The sequence below is a fragment of the Primulina eburnea genome, chromosome 1 (genome assembly GCF_022965805.1).
Source record: "Primulina eburnea isolate SZY01 chromosome 1, ASM2296580v1, whole genome shotgun sequence".
Classification (NCBI taxonomy): domain Eukaryota; kingdom Viridiplantae; phylum Streptophyta; class Magnoliopsida; order Lamiales; family Gesneriaceae; genus Primulina; species Primulina eburnea.
The window spans coordinates 27,473,989-27,486,752 of record NC_133101.1 but is presented as its reverse complement, the minus strand read 5'-3'; the positions used below and the strand labels follow the sequence as shown (position 1 = coordinate 27,486,752).

At 34.6% G+C, this 12,764-nt stretch overlaps 1 protein-coding gene across 1 annotated transcript; it reads left to right on the top strand.

Annotated features, from left to right (window-relative positions):
- Window positions 1–7,668: 7,668 nt before the first annotated feature.
- On the top strand, window positions 7,669–10,549 carry LOC140811976 (cytochrome P450 83B1-like). The gene is made up of 2 exons (XM_073170119.1): window positions 7,669–8,572; window positions 9,737–10,549. Exons 1-2 carry the CDS (start codon window positions 7,688–7,690, stop codon window positions 10,352–10,354), a joined length of 1,503 nt encoding a protein of 500 aa, XP_073026220.1. The 5' UTR covers window positions 7,669–7,687; the 3' UTR covers window positions 10,355–10,549.
- Window positions 10,550–12,764: the final 2,215 nt, after the last annotated feature.

Below are 12,764 nucleotides of genomic sequence, written 5' to 3'. Positions count from 1 at the left end.
GATAAGTTTTTTCGTGCCCTGCTGGCATACCTAGAATCAACATTTGTACGGAGGTTAAGAATGATGCCCTAGACAAAAAACTAAAAAACAAATACATCATTTGGAACATATCTTTTTCGAATATTGTGACGTAGTAGGGAAACTATGAATAGAAATGGAGTTCAATTAACATGAGCCTTAGCCTATACCCATGCACCATTACTGGTCATGGGTCGTTAGGATGTTCCAGTATGCATGAGTCGTAGCACATGCCCATGTCCATGCACCGTAACTCATAGAATATCCCAACCCTAGAAAATGGTTTCTTTCGCTTTCCCCAACACTTGAACCGAGGACCTTCATGCTTAAGTAACTAGATTCCTAAAGTATTGGAAAATCAGAGTAAATATTTTAAAACATGCATAAATAAAAAGAAACGACCATCACTTTTTAACTTTGAAATTCCATTAATTTTTTTTTCCATTAATTCGAAAATCACCATTTATAAATAACTTGACATTTCCATAAATCAAAATAATTTAAAAATTTAAATCTCAAGTGCATAAAATCCATAAAATCGTCAATTACTAAAATTCGGCTTCTACCTTAAACATGATCAAAATTAACTTCAAAATTAAGCAAAAAATATCTAATAAAATCCTTAACAAAATTACTATTAATCTAGTGCAGAAATAAATGTCACTCGGGAATGTACTGTCGTACTCAATCCACTCAAGCGTTAGCGCCTCCCTCAATATCATCATCACCTGCAGCATTCAAACCTAGTGAGTCTAATGACTCAACATGTTCTAAAAATGAGTAGAAAATAATACATATACATGCACATGCATAAAAATTATACTTTTATTTAAAATAATTTTAAGTAAAAATAAATCATATATCGTAAAATCATAAAATCGTAAAGCTTTGCATCATTTATCATTCTGGGTAAAATTTGATCCTTGAAAGTGACTAGCCTTTTATCCTCTAGTCGATTGATCATCTTAGCTCATCATAGTGCATGGGGACGGGCACTAGGCACAACCATGAAAATACGATCGTCGTGGTCCCTCTAGGGCCTTGTCCCGTAAACGGGCTCCCTCTGGGTTTTTTCTCTCACGACATTCCCATGAATTTCAAGTTCACCGTTCTTTCTTAAAACAGACTCCCCCACATATCCTCTATCATTTTTTCACAATCAATTCACATCCCTCAAATTTTTTTTTTAAAATCATAAAATATCACAGCTTTCCAAAAATAGCATTTTAACTAGTAAAAATTGCACAACTTTACCATATATCATAAAACATCATATTTTCATCAAAATCATCATTTTATATTATCTATCAAGCGTTATGATCCTTCGGGATGCTGCCAAGCATTTTCGTACTGCCTAGGTGTAAAATGATCGTTTTGCCCTTAGATGTAAAATTTCTAGATATTGACATTTTCTTACTTTTATTTACGCTAGACCCTCCCAAATAATTATTAAAGCTTGAATTAAATTTTTAAGATTTTTATTTGACGTAAATTCGAGAATTTCGATTTAATTCTTTAATTACTAATTCGTGAAGCGTTTTATTTCTCGGATTAATTCAAACTTTAATACTTTCTTTCCAAATTTTAAACATAGACTTTTATACCTAAAATAACCTCGTGTACCATAACCGACCCTCGTGGGCCATGGTTTTAACCCCTTTCTTTTTCCTAGCCTCGACCGAACCCTATCCTAACATATGGAGCCACGACTCGATTTTGTCGAGCCACCACGGACCAGCCCCTCTCCCGAGCCTCCTGGACCCTCACTGACCTAGCCTAACCCAGCTGACCAGTCCCTAGCCCATGCACCGCACATGGCGCACATGAACAAGAGCCGCGCGAGTCCCCATTATGTTTGCTCGAGCCACCATCAAGCCACCATGTGCTAGCCCCTGACGGGAACCTTGAACGTCCTCCCTAGACGCTAATGGACCATCCTAGACTGAGCCCTGACCCTCACGCAGCACCATCCATGCGCATGGTCATGGACTATTCCGTTCTTGACAGACCACAGTACTAGCCCTGCCAGGACCCTACCAGAGCCCTAACCATAACCCTCACCAAGCCCGAACCAGCCATGGCCAAGCCGCAAGCAGCCCAGCCCTAGCCGAGCCTTCTTCTTCATCGGGTAGCCTAGGGAAACCCTAGGTCTCTTCTCCTTGGCCAAGCTCGAGTTCTAGAGTGTATTTCATCCCATAACGACTATTTTCCCGTCCCTAAAACACCTCCTAATGACAGCATGTCCTTAGGAATCTTAGCTTTAAAGAAACAAGCATAAAAACGTCATATCTTTTGAAAATAATCATCGTATCGTTAAACCATCGAACATAAATATTTTTCATGCAAAATAATTAAAACATGCATAATATGATTTGAATGTTGCGTAAAAGGGTTTAAAACACGTGCTTTTGCATTTAAAACACTCGAATACACAATCGTTGGCGAGGGGCACAAAAAGGGATGAATGGACGATGAAGTACCCTAGCTTTTCCTCCTTGAATATTTTGAAAATTTAGTGTGTGTTGTGTGTGCTGGTGTCGGCTGGTTTTAGGTTCAAAAGACATAGGTATGTAATTTTTATAGATTTAGTTTTCATGATAATGGGCCTAGGTTTTGGGCCTTCAATTATTAAAGCAATTGAGCCTACTCAAATTAGTCAAATTGGGCTCAATAACACTTATTTAATTGAAAAATAAAAGTTTATAAAATTTAGTTTTCAAAAATAATGCATTTGATATTTCAAAGTCATTTGTTTGCTCAAAACCGGCTACCCGTGTAAAATCGAGATCGTCTCGTAAAATAATTTAAACTCTATCATTTTTAGAAAAATCTAATCATTTTTTAATCATATTAATAAGCATTGAAAATTTATTAATAAGCATTGAAAATTGAGACGACTGCTACTTAAAATATACTTAACTGCTTAATTTTTTTTTAATTTTTTAAAGATATACTTGAAAATTAATTCTAAATGCATACAAGCAATACTGTCGAAAATTAACATTTTAAAATAACAATAAGCAACTAACAGGAAAAACACTGCAGTTTAAATAATAGCTAAATCGTCAAACCTAGACTTATGTTTTAAAATAACGCAATAAGAAACGCGTAAAAATCTCCACAACCAACGACATAATAAAATGACCAACAACGAAATAAAATGAATGAGTTAAAGTATTCATGTCCACTACTATCTCATAAACATAATGTGCGGAAAAATACGGTCCTCAGGTTCCTGTGCGCACATCCAACTCTGCCTACTCAGTCTTCCGCACCTCCAGCCTCCTGATTGTAATGCTCACCTGCATCATTCACACCTAGTGAGTCTAAAAATTCAACAACCCTATAATGTTATAACAAATACATATACATGCAAGCAACAATGAAAAGTACCGTAATCAAAATACAATTCATGTTCTTAAAAAGTCTTATGCAAAATCATAACATATGAACACATAATCATATTCATAACCTATATCATCATGCCAATATATACGAGTTCGTTTTCTTAATTTGAATTCCGTTAATCAGCTGCGACTTTCGTATCATCGTATTAAGTGATGGAACCATCTATGTATAACTGCAGTACCCAACGGCGGGGATTCAGCGACAAGATTACCCATCCACTGAGCCTTGACCTTACATATCATCGTTGTAAGGTCCAGGAAATTTAAATTTAAGTAACCTGAATGCATGCAATCCGGAAAAAGCCACATAGGAGACGAAGACCGAGATGAGGAATCATTACACGGTGTTATTCGGTATGTTTTAATTTCGAGTACAAAATTTTATTTGGGGGGGGGGGGGGGTGAAGTTGTAAGGCCCAGAAGATTTAGATTTACGTAACCCGAATGCATGCAATCTAGGGTTTTATTTAAATGATGTGTTTATTTACTTTTATACATTTAATGCATAATTATTGCATGATAGGATTCATTTCACGATTATTTTAAAAGTTCATGCATTAGGGTTTCTAGATGCATTTCGTGCTCGATCGAGGAACGGAGACCGGAGATTACGAGGAAAAATATTTTTTATTACATGATTAATTTTAATTAATTTATATGAAGTGTTTTTAAGGGTGATTTTTGAAAATGGGCATTGGTTGGGTATTTTTACCTACCGAGTTATATTTTTAACCGGTACGCAAATTTTTACTATTCAGAAGATTTTTTGAGGGCTCTAACAATATTTTCAAAAATGTACCTAAACGAAATATTTTTCGGGAATGTTTCTAAGTTTAATGGGTTTTTTTTAGGGACCCTTTTAAACCATTTAATTATAATTTAAGGGTCCATTTATGCTTAAACCTTTTTTTTCTTATTTATATCCCTAAGTAACCCTAAACCTAATTACTTAGCAGCAGCCGTCCCCCTTCATTTTCAGCAGCCTCCCCATCATTTTCTTCAGCAGCTAGGTCAGCCATTGCTTGTCCCTTCAAGAGAGCTTATTCCCACCTCTCCGTTTCACATCCTACGCGTGTATCATCAAGCTTTTGTTCATTTAGTCATCAAGGCATGCTATGTATCTTCTTTTACGCATCATTCCTGCTGTATATATGATGTCATGTGTGTTTTGTATATGTATTGCTCGGTTTTTGCATGACAAAGCATTTATGCTCTTGGTTTGACATGAAATACACATGTTTGCATACACCTCATGTTTTTGTTACTATGGTGCAAGGTGCTGTCCAACTAGGGTCCTAAGAGGCTGAACATGTCGACGATCAAGGTGGTTATAGGCTGGAGTCAAGACTTTGTGAGCTGGTTGTAGGCCGAGGGTGCTTTACCCATGGTTGTTGTGGTTTTGGAGAGGCAGCATGCGAGGGGCTGAGCCAGTGGTGCAAGGACCAATACAAGCCTCGTATCAGGCCTTGGTGGGTCTAAGACAAGGCCTAGGAGGGTCCGAACCTTGCTCGAACCAGCCCCGAAGTCGCTCGATCAGGTTGAGTAGGGATGGATGCGGGTGGTGCTTCATCGGTGTCTAGCGAGTGTTGGTGAGTTGCGTCGAGCAAGGGGCTATGAGATTGAGTTAGGACAGTCCACTAGGGTTTTAAGGTGGTCTAGGAAAGGTTGTTTAGGGGATGGTCCGCTTGGTCTTGAGATAGGGATGAAATTTGGAGGGTTGTTGCGTCTAGGGTTTTCGGGTGGGATTATGCAAATTTTTCTAGCAGCTTGTGGCCCTGTTTACGTGAGTCATATTAGGATGGAATGTGAGGTTAGGGGCTGTTGGGTGTGTTTTAGGTATGATAAAACTTTGGGAAGATTCGATTAAGTTTCGGGTCGATTCGGGTAAAACCGAGACTCCGGTCCAAGTTTTAATACGAATCGGTTAAGTTTTGTAACGGGCTCGAGTTTACGTCTAAGGAATATTTTTATAAATATGTATTGGGATGTTTAAGGAGTTTGGTAAGCTTCGGGTCGAAATTTAGAGGTCCATGGGTAAAACGGTCATTTTGGGTTTATAGGGGCAAAACGGTCATTTTGCGCCTGGGTGAGTTTTTAGTCCTGGAAGTACCCTGAGCACAAAATTTAGGATGTTTTAAATGTTTATGTTTCATGTATGTGATTTTTACGTAATTATGAAAAATACGTTGCATGCTTGGTTTTAAGGAAAATTTACATATATTCATCTTTTTATTAAGTGATGAATACGATGACACATTTTTAAGGATGAGAGTTGGTTGTGACTAACACGATTATATGAGATATTATGAGTTGAGGCCAAGGCTCAGTGGATTGGGTAATGTTGTCGCTGATGTTTCCGCCGCTGGGTACCGCGGTTATATTAGATGGATCCATCGTATAGAGCTGATACGAAAGTCATAAATAATGAAATGAAATCAATAAAAAGAAAATGTATACGTATATGATGATATGTCGAGACATGTTTTGACACGTTATAATTTTTACGACACTTTTACGTTTATGCTTTTAAGTTAATGAAATGCATGTTGATTACAGTATTTTTCACTACTGTGTGTCATGTATATGTATTTGCTGTTATCTGTACAGATGTGTTGAGTCTTTAGACTCACTAGACGTGTGTGATGTAGGTGAGCACTTAAATGAGGAGACTAGAGGTACGGAACTCTGAATAGGCAGGGTTGGATGTGCGCGCACGACCCGAGGACCGCACTTTTTCGCACATTACGATTTTATGAGTTTTGAGTGGACATTATCAGTCTTTATGTTTTTATGATATGCTATTGATTTTTAGGATTTTACTTGTTTTATTTTATTTATGTATGATTGAGGACCGAGTTGGCATTTATTTTTTAAACTATAGTATTTTATTTGTCGATTGATCACGATTATTTTTAGACGACGTGTTTTTTCAGCAGAGTTACATGCATACAAAATATTTAAGTGTTTATTTTTCGAAAATCTGAGCTTTACAAAAATAAAAATAAAAAATTTGCAGCATTTTAAATTAGTAGACGTTGCACAAACAACCAATGAGACCTACTTTCATGACACATTTACAGTTTTCGTTGCAGGTAAAATTTATTAAAATAATACATATTATCATCTTTATACTATATATTGAGCACATGTAGGGATGACAATTTTCTCCTCAAATTTGGGGACCCAAATCACTACAAAAGCCCGAAACGCAACTAGTTCGGAGTGTGTCGCCGGGTATAGGTTCTGGTTCAGGGATTTTTTCATATCCCGGTTGCAGATTGGGGGCGAGTATGATACCATTCTCATCTCCAAATTCATAACGATAATAATAATAAATGTTATTATATAAATTGTGTAAGAAACATTAATATTTATATAGGTCATTGGATTTTTTTTATTAATAATTTTTATGAAGGGTACGTGGAGCAACATACAATGAAATTGAAGAATAACAACTATGTATTTCAGATTTGAAAATATAAGACGTTTTTTTTACCAACTCAATGAGTATTTGACGAGGGAATATGGATTTTTCGATTAGAATGAGGTGCATATATAATTCGAGAGAAGAGATGAGGGTGAAAACTCTCCTAACCCACCCCGTCTCGTCATGTCCCATTCTCACCCCTAAGCACGGTGTGCCAAACCGGGAAGTTCGGTCCATGGGATGCCTTTTTCACAATTCTCATGTCACCACTTTTTTATAATACAAATATGGCTAAAACTTGTATGAGACGATCTTATGCATCGTATTATGTGAGATCAATATTTTATTTGAATCATCAATAAAAAAGAATTACTTTTTATGCTAAGAGAATTACTTTTTATAATATCGGTATGGTTAACTCGTCTCACAGATAAAGATTTTTGAGACTGTCTCACAAGAAACCTAATCTACAAAGATTGCGATACTTCCCTTGTTCTACAAGCTAATTACGAAATTATTCCTGTTTCAAAAATTAATTACAAACTGTTACAAAAATACAACAAACTACCAAAAAATAATGACAAGCTAAAACAAATGTCAAATATGTTTAAAATTAATGTCGAAAGTTATTATATAAATATTGACTTTGTCTCCATTTTTTTTATTTAAAAAAATCAGTTGTAGGGGTACACGCTAATATATACAAATTTATATAGTCACAAATCAAAATCAATGCCTGAAAGGTCAATTCCAAATAATCAGACCCTCATCCATTATAAATATCAAACGAAGTACAGATAAAAACATAATCCAATCTAAACCCCAAATTATAAACATGATCATTATTATCCCTTTTCTTCTCCTATCTTTCTCAATATTTTTTCTTTTCTATTTCTTTAAACCAAAATATCCCAATAAAATCTCTCGCCTCCCACCAGGTCCGAAAGGGCTCCCGCTGGTTGGGAACCTGCATGAATTCGACCCCGTGCATCCCCATCTCTACCTCCACAAACTCGCGAAAAAGTATGGCCCTCTCATGTCGATGAGATTCGGTTTTCGACCCGCGATAGTCATTTCTTCAGCGAGAGTGGCCAAAACAGCCTTCAAAAATAATGACCTAACACTCGCAGGCAGGCCCACACTCATTGGCTTACAAAAGTATTCTTACAATGGCCATGATATCACTTTCTCAAACTATAATGATACTTGGAGGGAACTGAGGAAACTAAGCGTAATCCACCTGTTCAGTACGAAACAGGTGGTTTCGTTCTATCCCATTCGAAAAGATGAAGTTTCGCGCATGATCAAAGATATGATCAAGAAATCCGATTCATCTGAGGAGATAAACTTGAGCCACGCTGCATTCTTTTTAGTTAATAGGATCATATGTCGAGCTGGATTCGGTAAAAACTACGACGAACTGGGTGAAAGAAGGTTTGATGAAGTTTTTAAAGAAAGTCAAGGATTAGCAGGAGCCTTCTATTTTGGAGATTTTTTCCCTTTATTGGGTTGGATTGACAAATTAAATGGGATGAGTTCTAGACTCGATAAGAATTTTAGGGTTTTGGATGATTTTTATCAAGGACTTGTAGAAGATCATCTCGATCCAAATCGGCCGGAGTCGATGAAAGGGGACATTCTTGATTTGATGATTAAGCTGAAACAAGACCAAACCGCTTCAGTTCCTATTAAATGGGAAAATGTCAAGGGAATTCTCATGGTATGTGTTTTAAACCTAGCTTCCATATTTCGAATACCCATTGACTTATTTTCTTGTAATTAAAGCAAAAAACTTAAAAAAATAATTCTATAACTTGGCCAGTTTTTCGTTTAGATCCTGAAAGTAAATAATTAGTTGTTTATTAGAAAAACTTGCAATTTTTTTTCGGGTAATGATGTTACGACGTTGAATATTACTTACATGACATCTGAAAGCATTGACGTGATGTTCAATATGTCTTGCACCATGTCCAGAAAAATTAAATATAATTTTTGACCTCATTCAAACTGGCTGAACTAAAATTTATTTAATTGGTTCTGATTAGATAGGACCGATTCTCAATTGATCCGGTCCAATAACATCCCTAAACAGAATATCATATAATTCCAGATTTATCCCACTACTCATTTTATGACCTAGTAGTACTGTTGGTACTTTAACCAATTTTCACTTATTTTTATTATTTATGTTATAAAGAATGTTTGTATAAATTAAGTTTATTCGTTAAATTATATTATAATTTTTTTTAAAAAAATACAATAATTAAAAGTGTCTGACGTACATGTGATAATACATAAATCATAGATTGTATTTATAACGCACGTTGAAATGTTTTAATCAATAATTTATGAGATGAATAAAGTAATTATTTATTAAATTTCTATCCACGTGTTATTTAAAAATCACATTTTAATTATTTTTTTGTCAGTTTTATGATATATTTAAGCGTACTATTTGATAGTATGAACGTAGTTTAATAATTTGGTCTTTTTTTTTCACATATATACAATCTTTTTTCGCCATATGCTAGATTGACACAAAACATTGATGATGTAACGCTACATATAAATTATACGACTTTAGATATTGTTGACATGTTGATCATCACGTCAACATGCTGCGATAGAAAATGACTAAACGTGAAAACAATGACCAAGTTATTGGGCTAGATCAAATTTTGATTACTTACGCGTGAAACCGAAAATATGGAAACATATAGGAAGATATTTGTAATTTTCTATTGTTATTCCTAGCTTGCGATTTCCAAGTTATCGGTTCCATAACACCGTTTTGTTTTATTATTTTACATTGATGCAAACTCTTTAAATGAGGATTCTCCAACATTCTTAATTGGTTGCAATGTTTATCTAATTTTTATTACAGAACGTATTCGTCGCGGGAACAGATACAAGTGCATCAACTATAGTTTGGGCCATGACGGTTCTTATCAAGAAACCCCAAACAATGAAGAAAGCACAAGAAGAAGTCCGAAATGTCGTAGGAACCAAAGGTAACGTAGATGAAGATGATATCCAAAAGCTTCCTTATCTGAAAGCAATCATCAAAGAAACACTAAGATTGTTTCCTCCAGTTCCACTCTCGGTTCCAAGAGAAACCTTAGAAAAGTGCACGATTGATGGGTACGAAATCCCAGCAAAAACCATGGTGTATGTGAACACTCATGCGATCGGTTTAGATCCCGAATATTGGGAAAACCCTAATGAATTCATGCCAGATCGATTCTTGAATAGTACCATCGACTACAAGGGGCAAGATTTCGGGTTGCTCCCATTCGGATCGGGTAGAAGAGGATGTCCCGGAATGAATCTTGGTATCGCAACTGTGGAGCTTGCACTTGCCAATCTTCTCTACTCATTTGACTGGGAGTTGCCCCATGGAATGAAGGAAGAAGACGTTGACATGGAAGTATCCCCAGGACTTGCAACTTCCAAGAAAAATGATCTCTGCCTTGTGGGAAAATGCTATGAATATTATAAGTAATATAAACTAACTAGGTAGTGTTTGCGTCAAAGCATTTCACTGGCTAAAAACTTAGAAATATTTAAAATAAACACTTGGAAACACTATCTTAATATGTCAAGAGTATATATGTATAAATATATTTATTCGTGTAATAAAAAACCATGAGCTTTGTAATAAATATGCATTTTATCACAATTTCAAGACTCGATACTGTGATTCGAAATCTCACGTTGCTTAGTCAAAATATAATGGAAAATTATCTAAGTTAATGGAAAATTATCTAAGTTGCCATAATTTTTATTTCGGTTCGCTAATACAAATTTAATTCTTGGTATATTATTGACATAATGTTGAATATTGTTGATGTGAACTAACGAAATTTGATTAATTGAAGGACCGAAACTAAAATCAAGAAAACTTACATACCAATCAGGGGCTTACCTACATAAGCCCAGCCTAGCCCCCTCGCTAAGTGGTTAGACCCAATTAATCTTTTGGTAGTTTATAAAAATTTGTAGCTTTAGCCCATTAAGATAAATGTGGTAGAATGTATCATGTTTAAAATAAGATAATAAAAAATATTATCTTGATCAAGATGACCAATATTTTGAGATTGGATTTATAATATCTCATATAAATATAATCAAGATAAGTTACAATCAATTCAAATTCTTACGATAAAGGTTAGAAAACATATATAAATAATAATATACATGGTCCCCTATATCAATGCAGTTATTTAGAAGTATATTATTTTATAAGTTGCATAAATATTTATAATATCTCTATTTTCTGTCTCGTTATTTGCAGTATCAAATTCAATATCAATGGTTAGAAGTTAGAACTCATTCTCGTCTAATTTTTCCGTATATCGATCTTTACATTTTATGTTGTACGAATGTAGATAGAAATGAACATTTTGGGTTTCGGGTAGTTCGGATCGGCTACTCGATTTTTTAGAGCAACGTTTTCATTGAAACGACCTCGTTTTTTATATTTTTTTTCCTAATCATAAATCATAAATTCGAAAATACTAAATAAAATAACTTATCCTTTCTAACAATCATAATAATTTAACAATTTAAATCTCAAGTGCATAAAATAAATAATAAATCATCGACTAACAAAACTCCTAAATCGACCTTAGAAGATCAAATAACAACAAAATAAAGTATAATGAATATCTCTAATAAAATCATTAACATAATCTTTAAATCATAAATCTATCTAGCTAGTGTGAAAACATAAAGGTCCCAGGATGTGTACTGCTGCACTCGATCCACTCAATCGTCACCGTCTCCCATAAATCATCAAATCCTGCATAATACAAATCTAGTGAGTCTAAAGACTCAATAATAATATATATACAATCACATGCATTTAAATAATACTTTTATTTAAAATAGCTTTTAAACATAAATAAATCATTTAAGCATAATTAAATCATAAATAGTAAAATCATTTTAAAATAACTTTAAGCATAAATAAACCCTTTAAAAATCATATAAAATAATGTTTGAGCATAAATAAAACATTTTAAAAATCATTTAATCATATCTTTAATCATCATCATGAATCATATATCATAAAATCATTTTTATCATAAGATTTCAATCATATATCATTTTAGCTGAAGTTTGATCCTTGAAAGTTACTAGTTTTTATCTTTCAGTCGACTGATCGGTCTTCAACTCTACATGGCCCATGGGGGTAGACACTAGGCTCCACAATTGGAAATACGATCTTGGGGGCTCCTCGGAGGCCTTCTCCTATTGACGGGCTCACTCTGGGGTGTTTTCCCAAACATGGGCACCCTCTGAGGCCTTTCACGAAAATGAGCTCCCTCTAGGGCATTTTCCCCTCACGACATCCTCACAAAATTGTAAGTTCACCGTCCTCAATATAAAAGGATCCCCCACAAATCATATATCATATGTCACAGTCAATTCACATCCCTCAAAATATTTTTTTTTTTCTTAAAAAATCATAAAATAACACAAATTTCCAAAAATAGCATTTTAAACAGTATAAATTGCACAGCTTTACCAGAAATCATAAAATACATATTATCATCAAAATCATAATTTTAAATCGTAGAATATCATTTACAAGCATTATGATCTTTCGGGACGTTGCCAAGCGTTTGCGTATTTTCTTAAGTGTAAAATTACCGTTTTGCCCCTGGACGTAAAAATTCTCGAATTCATCTTTTTCTTACTTTTAATGACATGAGCTTCTCCCAAATAATTATTTAAGCTTCAATATAATGTTTCATAATTTTATTAAGCTTAAATCTAGGCGTTTCAATTAATTATTTAATTAACGATTCGTGATGCGTTTCAATCCCGGATAAATCCAAAACTCATTATTTTCTTCCCAAATTTTAAATATAACCTTTTTATTGTTTATCCTACCCTTGGGAGCCATG